The sequence below is a fragment of the Cryptotermes secundus genome, unplaced genomic scaffold (genome assembly GCF_002891405.2).
Source record: "Cryptotermes secundus unplaced genomic scaffold, Csec_1.0 scaffold2482, whole genome shotgun sequence".
NCBI lineage: Eukaryota > Metazoa > Arthropoda > Insecta > Blattodea > Kalotermitidae > Cryptotermes > Cryptotermes secundus.
The window spans coordinates 494,380-516,439 of NW_019729249.1; the positions used below are offsets into that span (position 1 = coordinate 494,380).

The 22,060-nt window shown below is 37.6% G+C and overlaps 1 protein-coding gene across 1 annotated transcript in view; it reads left to right on the forward strand.

Annotated features, from left to right (window-relative positions):
• Positions 1–22,060, forward strand: part of LOC111865628 (CAP-Gly domain-containing linker protein 1) — a 55,875-nt gene that overhangs the window by 22,884 nt on the left and 10,931 nt on the right. The window contains exons 7-13 of the mRNA XM_023853803.2: positions 4,543–4,692; positions 7,394–7,543; positions 10,604–10,753; positions 12,351–12,500; positions 14,966–15,115; positions 18,161–18,310; positions 19,960–20,109. Of these exons, the coding sequence (XP_023709571.1) occupies positions 4,543–4,692; positions 7,394–7,543; positions 10,604–10,753; positions 12,351–12,500; positions 14,966–15,115; positions 18,161–18,310; positions 19,960–20,109 (1,050 nt within the window). The remainder of the gene's footprint in view (positions 1–4,542; positions 4,693–7,393; positions 7,544–10,603; positions 10,754–12,350; positions 12,501–14,965; positions 15,116–18,160; positions 18,311–19,959; positions 20,110–22,060) is intronic.

Consider the following 22,060-nt stretch of genomic DNA (forward strand, 5'->3'; position numbering starts at 1 on the left):
TACGCATGCTGGTTCCTCACTCACAATTTTTTTTCTTCTACCCTGAAGATGCAGGTCATACGTTCATTGAAACGTTGGTTTACACAATATCTGCATGGAGTCACATCCCATAAGACGGCATTCTTTACGGTAATGTATTACATTAATATTACAGTTCTGTCACAGGTATTACTGTCTGAAATGAAATATTTATTTTCTGTCTCATATGCATTTGATGTTGTTGTGACATGTTTCAGCCATATACATCTGTTGTCAGGTATATGTAAGTACAGCTAAAAGCTATTTAAAATCTCCACACATGGAAAACGCAGCAATACAACCAAGCCAGTAAGGAATTACAGCAGCACAGGCCACCTCAACACACATAACGTGCATATATAAACCCTGCACAGACAACTACAGGCATGAATATAGTAACACATATAATATCCAAGCCATAGCCCCAAATGGAGCACAACAGAATTTTAATTGATATATTTTAATGACCTTTTAAAGAACTCTTGATTATTTCTACAAACAAATAAAGCCAAAAATTAACATCAAGTATAGATGTGACACAAAATAGAGCATATAGTGAAACAAGTTTAGCAGGACTCACATATACCCGATGTTTGCCATAGATGGATGAAACATGTAGCAATTTTAGATGTATATGAGACAGAAAAGAAATATTATTTAAGAATTACTATGCAGTCCATTTATGTTGATGCATAAGGGTATTTAGGTGACTCTCAATTAATGGCCAGGATTTAAAACACTGCCAGCAGAATTTAATATTCAATTAATAGATCTCAGTAAGAGTTACAAAATATGTAGTCCTAGGTTCCTTGGTCCTTCCATACTGTCAAGTTGGTCATGCCTCAGTTGTTCACAGACCCTTTGTAGGCTAGAGATCCAATGTAGTGAACCACTGATATAGCCAGATGTTTATATTAATTATGCCTTAATTCATTTTTAACAATATAAAAGTTACAGATGCGCAACACAAAAGTCCTCCATTAGACATTATCCTCAGTCATTTCTATCAATCACTGGTCTTGTCCCTAAGAAACATCTATCATTGTCCTGCTGTAACCTCTTTCATATTCTGAGTGGACATTTGCAAGAGGTCTCCATGCCATAGTCTGTACTGCCCATCTCCACTACCCAAGTCACTTAAGCCCACGATCAGCACTGGACTGCTCTACATGCCTGCATAATATCAGATTGTCCCAGTAATCTTTTCAGTTGCCAGCTGCACAGGGAATTTAAACAGTGGAGTCGCTGATTTGGACCCCATAACAAGGATATTTTTGCATAACTGAGTATTTCAGAGAAAGACTTGCGAGGTATATGTTAATAAGTGGGAGAGGAAGACAGCGTTTAATTTTACAGCAATAAAATTGTTTGATATGAAGTTGTGATCACACAGTGTCAGGTATTTATTTGTATGGAGTCAAGGGTCAGAATGGGCTGTGATCTGTAAGTATATTTCCAGAGTGAATCATAATGTTCACACAATTATTTATTGGGATCTGTCACAACACAACAACAAAACGGTCTAGGTCAACATCACCTTAGCAACATGTTTCGGCTTTTAAAGCCATCATCAGGACAATCAGAAGAATGGAAATCCAACGCGATAACCAGTCTATCATAACCGCTAACTGCTTCGAAGTGCTGTTGAATCTCAAAGAGCCTGAATTCAAAAAGGTAACTCTTCAACAAACAAGTGGGAAGGTTAGAAGAAAAAAGGAGAATCTTCAAAATCCAAGAAATAAGATTTTATTTCTTGGTGGCAATCGTATAAGGGCTAAATTATGACATAACCTAGATGTGGAATACAGTGTTCAAGGACTAGTGAAACCTAGCGCAAATCTAACAACAATTTTAATTTCAAGTGTGAATGATATTGAGGACTTCTCAAAAAAGGACTTGGTCATTGTGTGGGATGGTACTAAGGATGTTAGCAGGAATGAGACTGATAAGGGACTGATCCAAATTAGGAACTTTGCAAAGAAGAATACTCACACAAATGTTTTAGTTATGAACCTACCACACAGACATGACTTGGAGCAAAAATCATGTGTAAATGATGAGGTGAAAAGGTTTAACAGAAAGTTAAAAAATGTATGAAGGTTTTTGGAAATTCACGCGTTATTGAGGTGGAATCCGAAAGGGACTTGTTCACTAAACATGGGTTACATATGAATTCAAGAGGTAAGGAGCAGATAGCAAAAGGAATAGTAAAAGAAATTTTGGATATGTTGAGGGAGAAAAAGTCTGACCCAATTATAATGAAAGGGAAGGATGGACAAGGGATGGAAGAGGAAAGGACTCATATTCCACTGACAAAGGAACTACAAGGATCAGTGAAAGAAAAAATAAACCTAGAGAAGAAAAGGACAGGGAAAGAAGTCAAGAAAATGGCGAATTGTGTAGGAGAAGTGAGGGATGGCAAAATAAAATGGTGCAAGAATTGGTTCAATTAAAAAGACCTCGTAGATTACCTACAAATAGAAGCGAGAATTTTTTATGGGTAGCCCTCAACTGGAAATAAAAATAGTGACTAGTGAGGTTGGCAAGAGACAGGTTTCAACATCAAATGAATTATTAATGTTACACCATATGTTCAGAGTCTGAGAAATAAGTTACTTAGATATCCTATGTTTCTCTGAACATTGGCTAAATGATGAACAAATGAGAACATTAAATACTGAATACTATAAATTAGTAAAAAATTTTAGTAGAATTAGTAGAAATGGTGGAGGTTCATGTATATGGGTACGTAAGAATTTACAAGCAAGAGAAGTAAGTTATTTAAGAAGCATGGATAGTGAAAATGTTTTTGAGATGACTGAAGTGGAACTAGTGGATTTTAAGCTAATTTTAGTTTGTATTTATCGATACTTTTATACATTTTTGAATAAGTTGGAAATAGTGATTTTTAAAGTGCAAATGAAAGGTATGAAATTAATTCTGTGTGGTGACTGGAATATAAATTTTTTGCAAGATAGTGCACAGCTTAGTGCATTACTGAATATTTTAGAAACTTATAACTTGATAAATACAGTTACATCTCCAACAAGTGTCACAAAAACCCAGTATCATTAATAGATGTTATGATAACTGATAAGCTATACTGTAAAAACTTAATGGAAGTGTTAGATTTGGGGTATTCAGATCATTTTTCACAGATATTACATATAAAGGTAAATAAGTCTAAAACAAAATGGAAATAAAATTACAAGAAGACAGTTTTCAGGTAGGAATATAGAAGAATTCAACCATCTACTTGAGATGGCATCCTGGGAAGATGTGCTTTTACATGATGAAGTAAATACTTCTTACAGTATTTTTTTAACAGATTTTTGTACTATTTTGAAAGAGCTTTTCCTTTAAAGACAGTTTATAACAAAAACTGTAATGTGATTAAATGGATTACCCAGGGGATAAAGGTTTCAAGTTGGAAAATGAGACTTTCAAACACTTTAAAGAAAAATACAAATTTTTCAAATGATGTATTAGAATACATTAATAGATATCAGAAAATCTATAAAAAGGTTATAACAGAAGCTAAAAAAACAAAATTATAGGTTTATGTTAAGTTCACATTACAAAGCAAAGGCAATTTGGCAAATAATAAATAAAGAAACTGGAAATTCTTGGCAGGGCGACTATATAACTAGTTTAAAGAACAGAAGTATGGGAGAATCAAATCCACAGAAAATGGCAGATATGTTGAATTTCTTTTTTATTGAAAATGTTGAAGATCTTTTAGCGAATAATGTAAACCATTCTCCAGTAAAAACCTCACAACAGAGGATTCAATATCAAATGAACACAATGTTTTGGCTCCCTATTACCAAAATTGAAATAGAGAGGGTAATAAAAAGTCTAAGAGGTAAACCATCTGCAGGCTTTGATGAAATTCCAGAATATTTAGCCAAGAGATGTTCACATTACATAAAGAAACCTTCAGTACATATTTTCAATACCTCTTTAAAATCAGGGGTCTTTCCGGATAAGATGAAAATAGCTAAAGTAAGACCACTATATAACAAAGAGGAAAGACAGGAAGTGTGTAATTACAGGCCAATATCTGTTCTGCCGGTTTTCTCCAAAATACTAGAAAAATTGGTGTATAACAGATTGATATCCTTTGTAACAAAATATACCATATTAACAGAAGTGCAAAATGGATTGAGGAAAAACAAATCGACAGAAATAGCTTCCTAGACCTTCATTGAGAGTATACAGGAGGCGATGGATAGATGGTTACACCTTATAGGAATATTTTTTGACTTGACAAAGGCATATGATGCGATAGACCACAATGTATGATACCCTTAGAGGAAGATTTCTTTCTTTTTGTGTCTAGAAACATTCTTCAAAATCGGTATAAAATAATATAATGTCAAATGTTACAATGATTTTGGTATAATTTTGAATGTATTGGTAATGATATTCATAGAAGTGCTCACTATAATATTCATGTCAAACACTTAATTTGAGAAGTGTATTACGCTTCTTGTCGTGACAGTGTGTGGTCTTTGCAAACAGGTAGAACAGTCAGAACCTGGTGACAAACTCGGTGATATGGCTGAAGGGACAAACAAAGAAGAGGTGACCATGGTTATCCAGCTGATGACATGTCAGGAAGAGAATGAGAATCTATATCATCACATAATGCAAGTGGAAGCAGCCCACTATGTGAGTTAGACTTGTCTCTGCCCTATTGATATTAGAATCATATATTTTTAATCATCTTTCCTTAAGGGAAGGCTTGCCATGCATTTACATTAATGTCTAAGATAATTAGGTGACAGCCAATTAGTGATCTCAGTATTAAAACAATGAGAGAATAAATTATTTTTCACTTACTGAAATCCAGCAAGAGTTGTAAAACTTGCTGAGAACTATGGTTCGCTTTGTTTGTTTGGCTTGTCGACCTACGAAAACCCAGCTGGCCCTCCCCCCAGCCATTTGCAGGAATTCCTAGAGTCTGGAGATAACAGGTAGTGAACCACTGTTATAGCCAGACTTTCATGTCACTTATGCCCCTATTTATTTTTTATGAAATAAAATTGTAGATACCGAACAGGAAAGCTCTCCACTCGACACTGTTCTCAGCCACTTCCGTCAATCTCTGGTCATCCCCATAAGATCTGTCTAACATTATCCCACAGCAACCTTCTTCAAATCCTAAGTGGATGTTTGCCAGTAGGTTCCAACATCATGTTGTTTGTGCTTTCCCGATCTCCACTACTCCAGCTGCTTAAACCCATCATCAATATTGGGCAGTTCTACAAGCCTGCATTTCAAATTGTCCCAGTAATATTTTCAGTTCCTGCGTTTGACAGAGCGCTTGAACGCAGGGCTCACCAATTTGAACCACAAAGCAGGGAAATTCTTGAATAACCGAATAGGTTAAGGAAAGAATTTTGTGCTGTGTATGATTAAGTCTAAAAGTTATAACAGATTTAAATTTATGGCAGTGAAACTGATTTTCAATTTTAATCAGAGAATTCTGAGTATATATTTACATGAAATATATCTTCAGATTCAAGGGTTAGGGAAGGGACTGTGATCTGTCAGCAAATGTTTGGCACAAATTATAATGTTCATGGTCTGGCGTGAGATGAGAACACAGTGATGAACAGTCTGGGTCAGTAAAATGATGGGATATTCTTGAGTTGCTGAAAGATTCTGATGCCAGATGATTTAAACATGGACATAAATAAGATTCTCTATTCATCATGTTGGCACCAAGAATGAGATGACAGGTTAACATCGGCATGTACCTTAAGGTTTAGGTTTATTTGTTAATGGCTTATTTAATGAGGCTATCCATTTCTCACATGTCTGTTCACAGTGGCCGCGTTGTCTAAGGTGTGAACTATCTCCGCCTGCTTGGGCAGTGCGGTTGTGGGCTCGACTCCCACTTGAGGCATGGATGTTTGTGTGTGTTGATTCTATGTTTTTGTTGTTCTACATGTTAGTAGCTGCCTTCAGATGGGTTGTTCCCCCATGCAAGTAGTCTTACCGACATTGTGAGTACTGCATCATCATGTCAACTGCCAACAAAGTAAAATTCTGCCTACTGTGAAAGATATGGTATCCTTAGAAGTAAGATTCTCTCTTTTACCTGTGTCACAATATTTAGAAAATACATAAATTGTAGAATGTCAACTGATGGTGGTGTAATTGTGAATGACATGCTAATGATATTCAGATCACTGCATACATTGGAATTTTTCTGGATTCCCTGAGAAAAATAATGAAAATCATCCCAACCATAAACAACCCTTGGATGAAAGATCATATTGAGAATTTGACACAAGAATAATGAGTACTAAAATGTAACACTTATTTAATGGTGGAGGAAATGGGTATAATAGAATTTGTTGGATATAACCTCAACTTTTCATATCACTGCCACGTTGATTTGAAAGTGAGACAGGTGTGAACACACAAGCAGAACTGTGATGTTATATACCTGTTCCGTCCTTATGGCAGTCTTACTAATATAAAGTGTCCAGGAAATTTGCATGATTTAAACAATGTTCAGATTTGTAGAACGCCCCAATATCATGTTTCATGAAACTCTGTTCAGTGTGTGTGAACTCATTTCATCTCTACTCAAGGACAAGTGGGCAGAACATTATCATCGGCCCTCTGTAGGTTTTTGAAGACTCACAAAAGTGAACTCATCATCACCAAATTTAATTTAACTTCACTGAAATATCTGTGGTTGCATTTTCTGCAAATGAATTGAAGAGTTTAACTTCTGTGACTTGGCTGTATTGAATTAGGTAGGAACATTTGGTCAGCACAATTTGTAATGGTTGTACCAGCATGGCTGTGTCTCCACAGCTTAATTTCTAATATCATGGTGAACCACGCGAAAGATGAATTTTTGTTTTAGTTACTTGGGATGTTAAAAATCACATCCTGCAACATTCAGATTGAGTGCTTGATTTACAAAGTATGTTAGTTAGTTATTGGAGAGGGTGGGTTTCCCCATGCGCTTAGACCTGTATTAGTCCATTGTGCTTCCCTCTATGATTTCTATCAGTCTCTATATCCTACCGGTACTGGTGCTTACCATCAGTCCTGCCCAGCCAGCGAGACCGGCTCTACTAGCTGAGAGGTATCTACAGTGCGTGTAATCAAGTGCGCGCCGCGGCTGCAATTTGCCGTGAGTCATACCACCGCAGAACGGATGCAGTCGCGGGGAGGANTAAAGTCCCTCCCGGAGGACTTGTTCCCTTAAAAATTCGACGACCTCCGCTGAGTATTTGAACCCGCGTAATACGAGTCATGAGGTAGGAACAATACCTCTAGACTACGGAGGCTGCTTACAAAGTATGTTACACTTCACATCATGATGTATTCTGGTTTGTGTGAGCAGATAGAACTAGCAAATCTTGTTGCTGAGCTGCAGTGTATGTCTACAAGGGAACTGCAAGAGAGAACGGTATTTGAGAACTTGCTGGTGATGAGGCAAAATGAGTTAGTATTTCTATACCAGCAGACCATGAAAGGAAAGCCAGACCACTGGGTGAGTGCAGTTGGTTTCTGTTGAAATCATATTAGAATTATTTGTTTTGTCCTCCTTTTCTGAAGGAAAACTAAGAGCTGTGGTATTAAATTGCTATGTAAAATATTTATATGAGTGCCCATTGAGGCACGTTGTTTATAAATAGGAGCAGATTATAATTAAATTTAGTTTCATATAATAAAGTTGAGTAAACATTATAAAACATGCTGACAAATGGGCTGCTTCCTATGCCTGGACTGTAGGTCTGACACTGTATTCTGTATATATTTCTTTGAGGATATCAGTGTGTCCAGAGATCGCAGATGTCAGTGATGCTGACATCTACACTCAACTCTCGATTATCCGGGATAATGGTGGGGATGGAAATCACAAGTAATCGAAAACCTGGTTAAGACAAATTTTATTAAAAGTAGTACTGTAATAACAAATACAAACCACTCTGTCTAATGTGACCTATAAGTTTTTACTATATGAAAACTTATCTCCCTTACATGTTTCGGTGCTTACAGACCATCTTCAGAGGGAAACATCATTACACATTGGAAACTACCAACACAGAAGTTGTTTTGATTTAAAATATATACATTTATACGCTACAGTGCACAGTAAACATAAAGTAGAACATTTCACAATCACGGCAGCTTCCTGGTAGTGTAAAGTTTTTAAAAAGTTTCTCGATGTTATTTAAAAAACCTGTATTGTCAATAATCAAAATTTATAAACCATGTAGGTTTGTGTCCGTCCTACTATTGTCCTTCTCGTATGGGGCAGATATTGTGCCGCCTGTCTATCTTGATGAGGAGGTTCTTGATATCGTCCAGGGTTTGCTCGTGGCTCGCTGTGTTGTTTTCACGTCATTTTCCTTTTTGCGGATATCCATATAAAGCCTACATAATATTAGCTTGTCACTTAATAAACTGTTCTCTTCACTCTCAAGATAGTCTAGTAAGGATTCCAAATGATTAAGAGCAGTACCATGTAATATTTTCTTGCTAGCAGCACTGTCCACCTCTTCCTCATTCTCACTTTCTTCCCGTTCTTCTGGCTGCACCCCCAATGAACTTACGATTTCATCACTGCTTAACATTTCGAAGCCCGGCTCACACGAGTCACAGTCAAACCACTCTCTTATATTTTTCTCGTTGACTTCTTCACCACCATGAACTTGGTTAGACGATTTGGTCAGTTCTATGGCTATCTCATTTTCACTGAATCCAGTGAATCCATGGATTTCATCATCTTCATTAGTGATGAAAGGCATCAGTTTCTTCCATGAAGTTTTCAATACAGATGGCTTTACTCTATCAAAGGTTGTGGAAATCTCATATATGGCAGCTGACATTGAAAAAGACTTCCAGAAACACGTCAGATCATTGCCTTCATCGATGTACTTTTGTAGAAAATTTGATCTGTAGATTCTCTTCATACTTGAGATAAATCCTTGATCCACTGGTTGGATAAGTGCGGGAACATTAGGAGGAAAATATTTCACAAAAATATTTCCATCATCTGACCTCAGGAGACTTTCGTTAGGATGTGAGGTCGCATTGTCAATGAGGAGCACAGCTTTCTCAGGTAGGCCATGGAATTTTAGATGGTCACGAACTTGAGGCACAAATTTAAAATCAAGCCATTCTTTAAATATTGCTCTATTCATCCCAGTTCCTTTCTGATTAAAATAATGTATAGGCAGACTTGAAGCTACTGTTCCTTTAAAAGAGCGTGGTCTTTTCGCTTTGCCGATAACTACTGGTGTTAGTCTGTGTGTTCCTGATGCATTAGAATAGCACAAGGCTGTCAATCTCTCCTTACTGGATTTGTGACCTGGAGCCTGTCTTTCATTTTGAAATGCCAATGTTCTGGTTGGCAAGCATTTCCAATAAAGACCCGTTTCATCGGCATTATAGATTTGTTCTGGCAGCAGATTTTCACTTTTCACAAAACTATCAAAATTGGTGCAAAATTGATCTGATGCTGACAAGTCCCNATTCTTACCTTGAATACTAGTTTTTGTATTCCATGATGCTGCTTGAAACGTGTTAGCCATCCAGAAGAAGCGTTAAAACTTCCTTGCAGTTCAAGTGCTTTGGAAAAAAATTTCGCTTGTTTAGCGGAAACTGCTCCTGTTATTGTTGTTCCCTGTGCCCTTAGTTGATTAAACCAGATCAGCATTGCTTTGTTGATATCTTCATATGTAGTTGATTAAACCAGATCAGCATTGCTTTGTTGAGATCATCATATGTTTATTTTTTCATGGTTTTTCTTCTCTTCATTCCGCTTGAATTAGAAGACGAAGCAAAGGAAATTAATTGATTCTTTTGTTTTTTCAAATTACAAACAGTTTGTTCTCCAATACCATATTGCATTGCTAATTATTTAACTACACCTCTTTTTCCCAACTGATTGATAATTTCAAGTTTCTGTTGAATACTTAAAACAACATGCTTCCTTTTACACCCTGACATTTTGCTGACACACTTGAAGATCGATACAAAGAGACTAAGTTGGGCGGTGTATCTGTCCTTGAAACTTTCCACAAATCCTTGCATTCTTTCACCCCTATCCTAGAACATTGTGTTAGCATAATGGGACAAAAAATGCAGAGCTAAGTTCACACTAGTGCGAAAATAGTGTTACAACTCACCATGTGAAACAAAAGTGAATGAATATTAAACAACATATAAGCCTCAAAAAAGCCCTGGTAGCCCCAGTTAAGCCGCAAACCAGTTTATCCGCCCCCGGATAATCGAGAGTTGAGTGTAGTCACTTCCTATCATTATGAATACAGCAACATCAAGGCAACTGCAAGCTGAATGAGAGTTTACATTTGAGGTATCTGTTTTCAGTGTTTAAGGTGTGATACTCTCAGAAGCAGGGTTTCTTTCTTTTTTTGCTATCTAATAGTATTTTTCAAAATGAAGTCATATACCTTCACATAATTATGAATGTATTGGTAATGATTTTTATAGGATTTATCACTATAACATTCACATAAAACAACTAATTTGAGAAGTGTTTTACACTTCTTGTCATGACATAGTGTGTGGTCTTTGCAAACAGGTAGAACAATCAGAACCTGGTAACAGACTCGGTGATATGGCTGAAGGGACAAACAAAGAAGAGCTGACCATGGTTATCCAGCTGATGAGGTGTCAGGAAGAGAATGAGAGTCTACGTCATCAAATAATGCAACTGGAAGCAGCCCACCGTGTGAGTTAGAATTGTCTCTGCCCTATTGATATTAGAATCATATTTATTTAATCAACCTTCCTTAAGGAAAGGCTTGCCATGCATTTACATTAATGTCTAAGATAATTAGGTGACAGCCAATTAGTGATCTCAATATTAAAACAATGAGAGCATAAATTATTTTTCACTTACTGAAATCCAGCAAGGGTTGTGAAACTTGCTGAGAGCTTTGTTTGTCTGGCTTGTCAACCTATGAAACCCAGCTGGCCCTGCCCCCAGCCTTGCAGGAATTCCTAGAGTCTGGAGATAACAGGTAGTGAACCACTGTTATAGCCAGACTTTCATGTCACTTATGCCCCTATTTATTTTTTACAAAATAAATCCCCCTAAGATCTGTCTAACATTATCCCACAGCAACCTTCTTCAAATCCTAAGTGGCGGTTTGCCAGTGGGTTCCAACATCATGTTGTTTGTGCTTTCTCAATCTCCACTACTCCAGCCCCTTAAACCCAAGTCAATATTGGGCAGTTCTACAAGCCTGCATTTCAAATTGTCCCAGTAATATTTTCAGTTCCTGCGTTTGACAGAGCACTTGAACACAGGGCTCACCAATTTGAACCACAGAGGAGGGAAATTCTTGAATAACTGAGTAGGTTAAGGAAAGAATTTTGTGCTATGTATGATTAAGTCTGGCTTTAAATGAGAACACAGTGATGAACGGTCTGGACCAGTAAAATGTAGGGATATTCTTGAGCAGCTGAAAAATTCTGACATGAGTTTATTAAAACATGGACATATATAAAATTTTCTGTTTATTATACTGGTACCAGAGTGGATGGAAGACCAAGAATTAGATGACAGGATAACATTGGCATGTACCTTATGTTTTAGGTTGATTTGATAATGGCTTATTTAATGATGCTATCCATATCTCAGATTACTGGTATATAGTGTCATGTAATAGATAGTTATTTGTATAATAGAATTTGTTGGATATAAACTCAACCTTTCTAATCACTGCCATGTGGATTTGGAAGTGAGACAGGTGTGAACACACAAGCAGCATTGTGATGTTATATACCTGTTTCTTCTTTATGGGAGTCTTACTAATATAAAGTGTCCAGGAAATTTGCATGATTTAAACAATGTTCAGATTTGTAGAACGCCCCAATATCATGTTTCATGAAACTCTGTTCAGTGTGTGTGAACTCATTTCATCTGTACTCAAGGATAAGTGGGCAGAACATTATCATCGGCCCTCTGTAGGTTTTTGAAGGCTCACAAAAGTGAACTCATCATCACCAAATTTAAATTAACTTCACTGATATATCTGTGGTTGCATTTTCTGCAAATGAATTGAAGAGTTTAATTTCTGTGACTTGGCTATATTGAATTAGGTGGGAACATTTCTTCAGCACACAATTTGTAATGGTTGTACCAGCATGGTTGTGTCTCCACAACTTAATTTCTAATATCATGGTGAACCACGCGAAAGATAAATTTTTGCTTTAGTTACTTGGGATGTTAAAAATCACATCCTGCAACCTTCAGATTGAGTGCTTGATTTACAAAGTATGTTACACTTTACATCATGATGTATTCTGGTTTGTGTGAGCAGATAGAACTAGCAAATCTTGTTGCTGAGCTGCAGTGTATGTCTACAAGGGAACTGCAAGAGAGAACAGTATTCGAAAACTTGCTGGCGATAAGGCAAAACGAGATAAAATTTCTACACCAACAGACCAAGAAAGAAGAGTCAGACCACTGGGTGAGTGCAGTTGGTTTCTGTTGAAATCATATTAGAATTATTTGTTTTGTCCTCCTTTTCTGAAGGAAAACTAAGAGCTGTGGTGTTAAATTGCTATGTAAAATATTTATATGAGTGCCCATTGAGGCACGTTGTTTATAAATAGGAGCAGATTATAATTAAATTTAGTTTCATATAATAAAGTTGAGTAAACATTATAAAACATGCTGACAAATGGGCTGCTTCCAATGCCTGGACTGTAGGTCTGACACTGTATTCTGTATATATTTTTTTTTGAGGACGTCGAGATGTCCAGATATTGCAGATGTCCGTGATGCTGATATCTATATATAACTCACGCCCCAATTCAATTTTTGGCAAAATATAGTTCCACCTTCTCAATATGAGAGTCTCCCATTGGACATAATCCTCAGCCACATGCATCAGTCCTCCATCCTCTTCCTCTGATCCACTTATGCCATTATATTTCTTTTGGCATTTTCTCCTTTCCACCTTCTATTTTAGTCACTTCCATCTTGATTTATCTATTACAGTAATAATTGCGTTCAGGAGAGATAAGACTGTTGGGATGAGTTGAGTGTCAAATTACTGGCCTGGTGTTACAGCATGTAGTTATACTTGGGGCTCTGTGTTCCTTGACAGTCTCAAGGGTGTTGCAATGGCCATCAGCTTTACTGAGTACCACCTGCTTCCTTAGACATTCCCAGTATAATAATTACTGTTTTAATGCAAAAGCTTCTGTATACTCAGTCACTATGTAGTTTGATAGCAGAAAATGTGTGTATGTGCATGTGCGCCTGTCTGTATTCCTTAGTTCAATCTCACTAGAGTCAAATAATCTCATTTATGGAATTTAAACACTTCACATTAATGGTCATGAAGTTATGTATGAGAACTTTAGATTGCAGGGTGTGTTTATCATGCATCATTACGTTATAGGATTTAGATATGAAGCATTACTTATCCAAATTTTGTACAGAGATCATCTCACTAGGACTGGACTGGCACTGGCTTGCGTTGGCTGCTTTGATGCCATTTTTATAAGAGTTCAGATCTGTAACATCACAGGAATAGTGCACCAATATGTGCTATTGGTGGAACTGAAAATGTAGGCTAGTGAAGAAGTCTACTACTGTGGTTTCCATTGGCTCTTAAACTTATTGCCCAGAACGGTCTTATGACCTTTAGCTCTCTGGCAATGTAGCTTTTGTCCTCCAAGTCAGAATTTGCTTCTTCTTTAAACCACCAACATTTGTAGTATATCGATATAAATAGCTCTCAAACCAATTTTTGTAAGAATGCTGTAATACCTGTACAAAGCAAAGAATGCAGTATTCAAATTTAGCAGTATCATCATAATGTAATTTCAATATTGTATCTAAATTTTGAATAAACAAATATTAATTAATTATTTTTATCATCAAATTACTAGTAGGCAATAGAGACATCAGTGTCAGTATTCCAAGGGGATGTTTCCCAAGAGATTTCCTTACGGTAGTCTAGTCACTTGAACGGTAGTATGCCTGACCGCCACCAAGTTTAAGACTCTTATACTTTCTGTGTCACGCTTCGCCTTGTCCAATGTTGCGAACATTCTCATTTTCATGATTTTGTATGACTTCTGGTTGTTTCCTGCATAATTTTGTTATATAGTCATAAACGTACGGGATTTTAAATGCCATGTGCAAATCGCGGACTGGTTTGCGCCTTGGGAAATTGCCAATGGTGCGGAGAACCTTGATTTTATTAATTTGTGATCAACTCCTTATATAGACTCGGATCGGACCTACAGAAAACCATCGATTCCCTAGCAACCAGTAATGCTGCGTCATTCCCTAGCAATGGACTGTTGACCAGAACATTTTCGCAACAGTGTGTTTATCTGGCTGTTACCTTCCAGTTGTCTGGAAGGAATGGGCAAAACCATGATTCCCAGTCAGATTATCTTTTCTGGCCTAAAGTTTTTACCTGAGTTGCCTGAATTCAGAGCAGGAGTAGTAGTCATTAAACTGGGATATTGTGATAGATTTGATAAAGCTGTCTCTCATCTGTGTCAAGTGTGGCTTGTCTTGTACTTTAGTGTCATTGTACTTTCATAGTCTGCTACAAGACAAATGATTCACTTAGTGAACAACAGACATTATGATAGTCACTTCCTATTGTTATGAATACAGCAATATCAAGGCAACTGCAAGCTGAATGAGAGTTTGCATTTGAGGTATCTGTTCATAGTGTTAAAGGTGTGATATCCTCAGAAGTAAGATTTTTTTCTTCTACTGTCTAACAGTGGTGCGCAAAATGCATAACTTATATAGTGTCATATGACACAATGCTTATGGTATATTTGAAAATGTATTGGTAATGTTATTCATAGAACTGATCACTACACCATTCAGATCAAGCACTCGACTTTAGAAGTGCAATACACTGCATATCATGATGTACTGTGTGGTTGGTGCAAACAGGTAGAGCGATCCAGACCTGAAAGCAACCTGGAGGGTAGTGCTGAATGGACAGGCAAGGATAAGGTGACCTTGGAGAATCAGCTGGCTAGCTGTCTGCAAGAGAATGAGAGTCTGCGACATCATATGAAATCACAGGAAGCACTCCACCAAGTGAGTGAGACATATGTCAGCCCTATTAGAACTAGAATCATATGTTTTTAAACTGCCTTCAGTAAGGAAGAGCAGGTACTCCGCAATACATTTACACTGATGTGTAACATATTTAGATGGCTACCAATTTATGGTCAAAATATTGGAATGACAGCAGAAATTTAATCTCTTTTAATAAAATCAAATAGGAGTTATAAAATATACTGAAGTAGGGACCACTTGGTTTATCTGCTCTATCGAGCACGCCCTGCCTGCAGTCACTCCTGGACCTGTAGGAGTCTGGAGGTCCCAGGCAGTGAACCACTGATTGTGCCAGATGTTTATATTGCATATGATGACACAGTTCATTTTTGACAAAATGAAATTGCAAATGTTCAGGATGAGGGGCCACTGCTGGACACCATCTCAGCCACTTCCATCAGTTTGGCTCCTTTCCTTAAGATCCATCTATGCGGCCTTTAAGTTAACAGACAGTGTGTTGAAATCTATTAATCATAAAATGCATGTCGGTAGAATATTCTGTGACTTGGCAAAGGCCTTTGACTGTGTAAATCATGAAATTTTATTAACTAAATTACATTAATTGGCATTCAAGGAACAATGTTAAGTTGGTTCAGATCCTACCGAACAGATAGAAAACAAAAGATTGAAATAAAATCGTCAGATTCAATCCAAATTACCTACTCAAACTTGGGAATAATAAAACATAGAGTTCCCCAGGGGTCAAATTTGGGGCATGCAGTCACAAGGAAAGGACACAACATAGGACACAATATACACAAGAATATAGGAAGAGTACTCCCATAGGAGAGGACTGACGTAACTTGCGAAATTTGAAGTGCGACGTATAGATGATAAATGTTGAAAAGTTTTAACATATAAACTTTATTATTATACATGACACATATACATTTTAATCATTTTATAAAGGAGTCATGATGGCATACAGTGCAATGGTTTGACGTAAATAAAACCACACCTGAAGATGGCCCATTAGTGCCAAAACATGTAGTGAAGAGAAAGGTGAAATTGTGTGCACTGTAAGATGGTTGATACAAATACACATCATGGACGTTCATCACAAATAATGAAGAATCCGATGAATGCGGATGTACACATTGTTAACACAAGACACAAACACTGTCTTCATAAACCAATTGCTAACCTCTCATGATTTCAGAAAAGCGCATATCAACATTTTTCATAACTTACCATCTGATCTCAAAGGTCTTATGAATGAAAAGGCACAATTTAAAATAGCACATCAACATCTTTCATTGTGATTCCAACTGCCAACCAAACAGAAATCTGCACTAGATACACCCGTTCCCAGTGAAAATTGTGAAAGATATTGTCACGTATAGGGTGGTATGCATGACAAAAATAACAGGTTCTAGTTTGGATGATTGGATTTATTAGCACTTCTGTTACATTCTCTCTCTTAATTACAATTAATACAGCGCTACTGCTGATTTACACAATTTACAGTTCACCATTGGACACACACTAGGAATCTCTGTCTTCACTATTCATCTCCTGGCAATGGATCTCAACACTGAAACTAAGACTTTGAATCATTATGAAGTCTTCTTGATCAGATAGTCAAGCTGCATTTAAAACACTTAGCAAACACCAGCTTACCTCAAAACTGCTCTGGGACTGTCATCAGTCCTTCACACAACTGGCTGAACATAACAGGGTTCAAATGATATGGATGCCAGGTCATGAGGATATCATGGGTAATGAAATGGCAGATCAACCAGCAAGAACAGGATCTGAACATCCTTTCACAGGACCTGAACCAGCCTGCAGCATCTCAATTGGCGTTACAAAGAACGCCGTCAGGGACTGCATGAACAGAAATCACAAAAACACTGGGAAGCCTCTCCTTAGCTGCAAGCAGACCTGTGTTATGTGGTCATGGAACAGACAATGCAGAAAACAGTTCTATTGTTGTGTAGAGTGCAGATCACACAGAAAACAAGTCACATGATAGCTATCTCACCTTTCCATTTGCATGCTGACTGTTGCCTAGCAACAAGCTACAAACATTCATCCTGTTGTTGTATGCACATATCTCGGGGTCTTCATCGAGTTGTTGCCTGGCAATGCATTGACATGTCACAATATATTATTCTTTGAAGTAAGATACTCTACTTTTCCCACTTCACAATATTTCCAAATTGCAAATATTATAGAATGTCAGCTGATGGAATGATTGTGGTGTGATTATGAATGAACTGGTAATAATGTTGATGGACATGATCACGGCCTACATCAGAATTTTCCTTGAGTCACTGGGAAAACTCAAGAAAATCGTCAATCATAAAAAGCCAGTGGATAAAGAAATGTATTCAGACTTCCCACAAAGAATTAATTACTACTACAATGCACTGCATTTTTTAGTGGTGGAGGAAATTGGTTATAGCTTAAATGCAGATATTTATGCATTGAATCTGCTGGATATAGCTTCAAAGCTATGAATCACTGCCACGTGAATTTTAAAGGGAAATGGAATGGAACACACACATCATTCTCATATCACATGCCTCTTTTCTTTTTATGGAAAACAGGCAAAAATAAAGTGTCTAGTATATTCTCATGATATAAAAATATATGAATACATGAAACTTCCTGATATCGTATTTGATGTATATCTGTTCAATATTTCTCAGCTCTGTATGGAAAGATGTATGGGTCAAATGTTTGTGAGTGGCACTTGATAGGATTTCAAGGACCTCTGAAACGTGACTACATTATAATCAAATTGAAATTAACATCAAAGATATTTCTGTAGTTGTATTTCTAACACAAGTAATGTCCCCAGTCTCCATAACTTGGTTGTCCAGAGTTAGGCAGGAATATTTATTCCACATTAGCCATAATGGTTATGCTAATATGACTGTCTCCACACCCTCATTGTGGTTTTTCTTTAATGTATGAGAGACTTTAAAAGATGCATCATGTAATGTGGTCATCAGAAACTTGGTTTGAGAAGTGTATTACACTTCACATCATGTTATAACCTATGCTTTGTGTGAACAGGTAACACGAGCAAACCTTATAGCTGAACTGGAGACTGTGGCTGCAGGAAGACTAAAGGAGAGAACAGCATTTGAAAATGCGCTGGTGTTGTATCAAAACAAGATAGATTTTATATGCCAACAAAGTATGACAGGAGGGCCAGACCACCAGGTGAGTAATCCTGGCTTCAGTCTGATTGAAATTAGAATCATTTGTTTCTGTCCTGCATTTCTGAATGAAAGCTAGGTGCTGTGCATCAACATGAAATGTCTATTTGACTGTCAATTAATAGTCACAATATTAAAAAATGGCTAACTCCATGGAGCAAAGTCCTTTTTGAGAAGCCGCAAGTTGGGTGGGTACTGAAGAATTTCCCAAAATTTTATGTAACCTGAAGGTTTATTACCATGTTCCTAACAGCCCTCCAATGGTCCTTATCCTGAACCAGATCAATTCAGTCCATGTCACCCCATCCTATCTCTCTAAGATCCATTTTAATGTTATCCACCTACCTATGTCTTGGTCTTCTTAGTGGTCTCTTTCCTTCTGTTTTTTCTACCAGTATCCTATATGCATTTCTCTTCTCCACAATTCATGCTACATGCCATACCCATCACATCCTCCTTGGCTTGATCATTCTAATTATGTTTGGTGAGGAGTACAAGTTATGAAGCTCTTCATTATGCAATTTTCTCCAACCTTCTGTCACTTCATCTCTCTTAGGTTCAAATATTCTCCTCAGCACCCTGTCCTCAAACACTCAGTTTATATACTTCCCATAATGTCAGAGCTCAAGTTTCACACCCATACAGAACCACAGGTAAAATTATAGTTTTGTATATTCTACTTTTTACATTTTAGGACATCGGAGAAGAAGACAAAAGGTTCTGAACTGAATGGTAGCAAGCATTACCCAAATTCAGTTTCCTCTTAATTTCCTCCTAAATTGCATTTTCATTTGTTGCTGTATTTCCCAGATATTTGAACTGTGCCACATTTTGAAAGAATGTGTTGGCTATGTTTATGTCATGATTTAGCCTCGCATTGTAGTGACAAGACAGCAACATACATAACTGTCCGTCTCTTGAGTGCAACACTTTGTAACTGCTTGATGTTGTATCAGCACTTTATAACACTCACCTTGCACTTCTACACTGCCTGTAGGCACCTTCAGAGTTGATTCTCTCCTACTCCATCTGTTTCTCATTGTTTTCAAATTGATGGATAATGAGGTTAGCGGTGTTGTTGCTGGATTCCAGTAAGGTGTCTTCTGAGGCAAGAAGGGTTAAGGCAGCTGGTATATTCAGATATGGGTAGACATGAGTTCTAGTCTCAGGTCGTTAACTGACCTTGCTCAGGCAGAACAGGATGGAACTTTATGCTACAAGAACTTGTACCTTGACAGTGGTCAAGTGTGGCTTGTCTTGTACTTTAGTGTCATTGTACTTTCATAGTCTGCTACAAGACAAATGATTCACTTAGTGAACAACAGATATTATGATAGTCACTTCCTATCATTACGAATACAGCAATATCAAGGCAACTGCAAGCTGAATGAGAGTTTGCATTTGAGGTATCTGTTCATAGTGTTAAAGGTGTGATATCCTCAGAAGTAAGATTTTTTTCTTCTACTGTCTAACAGTGGTGCGCAAAATGCATAACTTATATAGTGTCATATGACACAATGCTTATGGTATATTTGAAAATGTATTGGTAATGTTATTCATAGAACTGATCACTACACCATTCAGATCAAGCACTCGACTTTAGAAGTGCAATACACTGCATATCATGATGTACTGTGTGGTTGGTGCAAACAGGTAGAGCGATCCAGACCTGAAAGCAGCCTGGAGGGTAGTGCTGAATGGACAGGCAAGGATAAGGCGACCTTGGAGAATCAGCTGGCTAGCTGTCTGCAAGAGAATGAGAGTCTGCGACATCATATGAAATCACAGGAAGCACTCCACCAAGTGAGTGAGACATATGTCAGCCCTATTAGAACTAGAATCATATGTTTTTAAACTGCCTTCAGTAAGGAAGAGCAGGTACTCTGCCATACATTTACACTGATGTGTAAGATATTTAGATGACTACCAATTTATGGTTAAAATATTGGAATGACAGCAGAAATTTAATCTCTTTTAATAAAATCAAATAGGAGTTATAAAATATACTGAAGTAGGGACCACTTGGTTTATCTGCTCTATCGAGCACGCCCTGCCTGCAGTCACTCCTGGACCTGTAGGAGTCTGGAGGTCCCAGGCAGTGAACCACTGATTGTGCCAGATGTTTATATTGCATATGATGACACAGTTCATTTTTGACAAAATGAAATTGCAAATGTTCAGGATGAGGGGCCACTGCTTGACCCCATCCTCAGCCATTTCCATCAGTTTGGCTCCTTTTCTTAAGATCCATCTAGTATTGTCACACAATAACCTTCCTCATATTCCAAATGGATTTTTGCCAAGATGTTTCCTCACAATACTGCTTATGCATTCCGCATCTCTGGTATCATGATGAGTTATGTTCACTAGCAATACTCAGCAAAACTACAGGTCTGCATGGTAACAAATTGTTCCAGTGATATTTTCAGTTGTGGCCTGCAGAGGGCGTTTGAACACTGGGGTCACCATTTTGAAATTGACAGTAAGGAAATTCTTGCATAACTTCTTAAATTTATGTCAGAAAAAGAATGTTCAGTTTTACAGCAGTGAAACTATTTAGTTTGCAGTTTTAATCACAGTGCCAGATATGAAATCTGTCTTCCAAATCAAGGGTCATGGGTGGGGCTGTCTTCTGTAGGTATATTTTTGGAATGAATCACATTTATGACAGTCTGGCATGAGATGAGGGCACAATGATGAACAGTTGGGTTCCATGAAATTTTGGTATATTCTTGAATAGCTAAAGGATTCTGACATGAAATGATTAAAACGTGGACGTAAATAAGATTCTCTGTTCATCATGTTGGCATCTAAGTGTACGGAAGACGAAGAACGATATGATAAGATTAACATATGCCTTATATAATTATGTTTATTTGTTTGTGTTTTATTTAATGATGCTATCCATATGTCAGATTATATAGTGACAATTTAATAGATAGCTATTAGGTAAAGTTTTCCCCCCTGCTTAATTAATTAAGCACCATACCATGAGGGGTATGTGGGAGTGGAGGTATAGCTCAAAGTTTCTTGTCCTCAGCACTGCTTGTAAGGGACTGGTGGGCTTCACTACCTGGCTGCTTTTCTGTGGGAAAGGCCTCCTTGTTAGGCATTGGATAGGAGGCTGTGCATGCCCTGGAGTCAGTCTGGTTGCTGTGGAGAAGGGGAGAATCTCTTGCTTATGCTGGGAATCATACCTCAGTCCATTATCCCTTAACCCATCACTGTTCTCACTCTGCACAATTAAAATCATGTGTGTGGAATGGAACAGATGTTGTTTGTGGTACTAACCTCGCATTTTCCTAGAAGGAGCATTTTTTTTTCCTTGGCACTACAGCCCCAGTGGGCCTAGGCCTACCTCCATGAACTCTGTTTACTTCGGTTTTTCTAGATCTTACACATACGGTAGGACTCCTTGGGCGAGTGATCAGCTCATCACAAGGCCTCTACCTGTAGACAAACACAGAAAAACGCAAACAAACATCCATGCCCTGAGTGGGATTCGAACCCATGATCTCGGCTTCCGAGTGAGCGAAGACAGTGCATGCCTTAGACCGCTCGGCTATCGTGACCAGCAGAAGGAGCAATTAGTACCCCGAAACTACAGCTGTAATAGTCAGTCTATTCTGAGATTTGAACCTGGGAATCCTGAATTCAAAGTTGGAGTGATACCCAGTCAGTTGATGAATTAGTTCACCTATACTGTATTATAAGCGCAAGATCTGACCAGAGCTATCTCATATCTGTGTCAAAT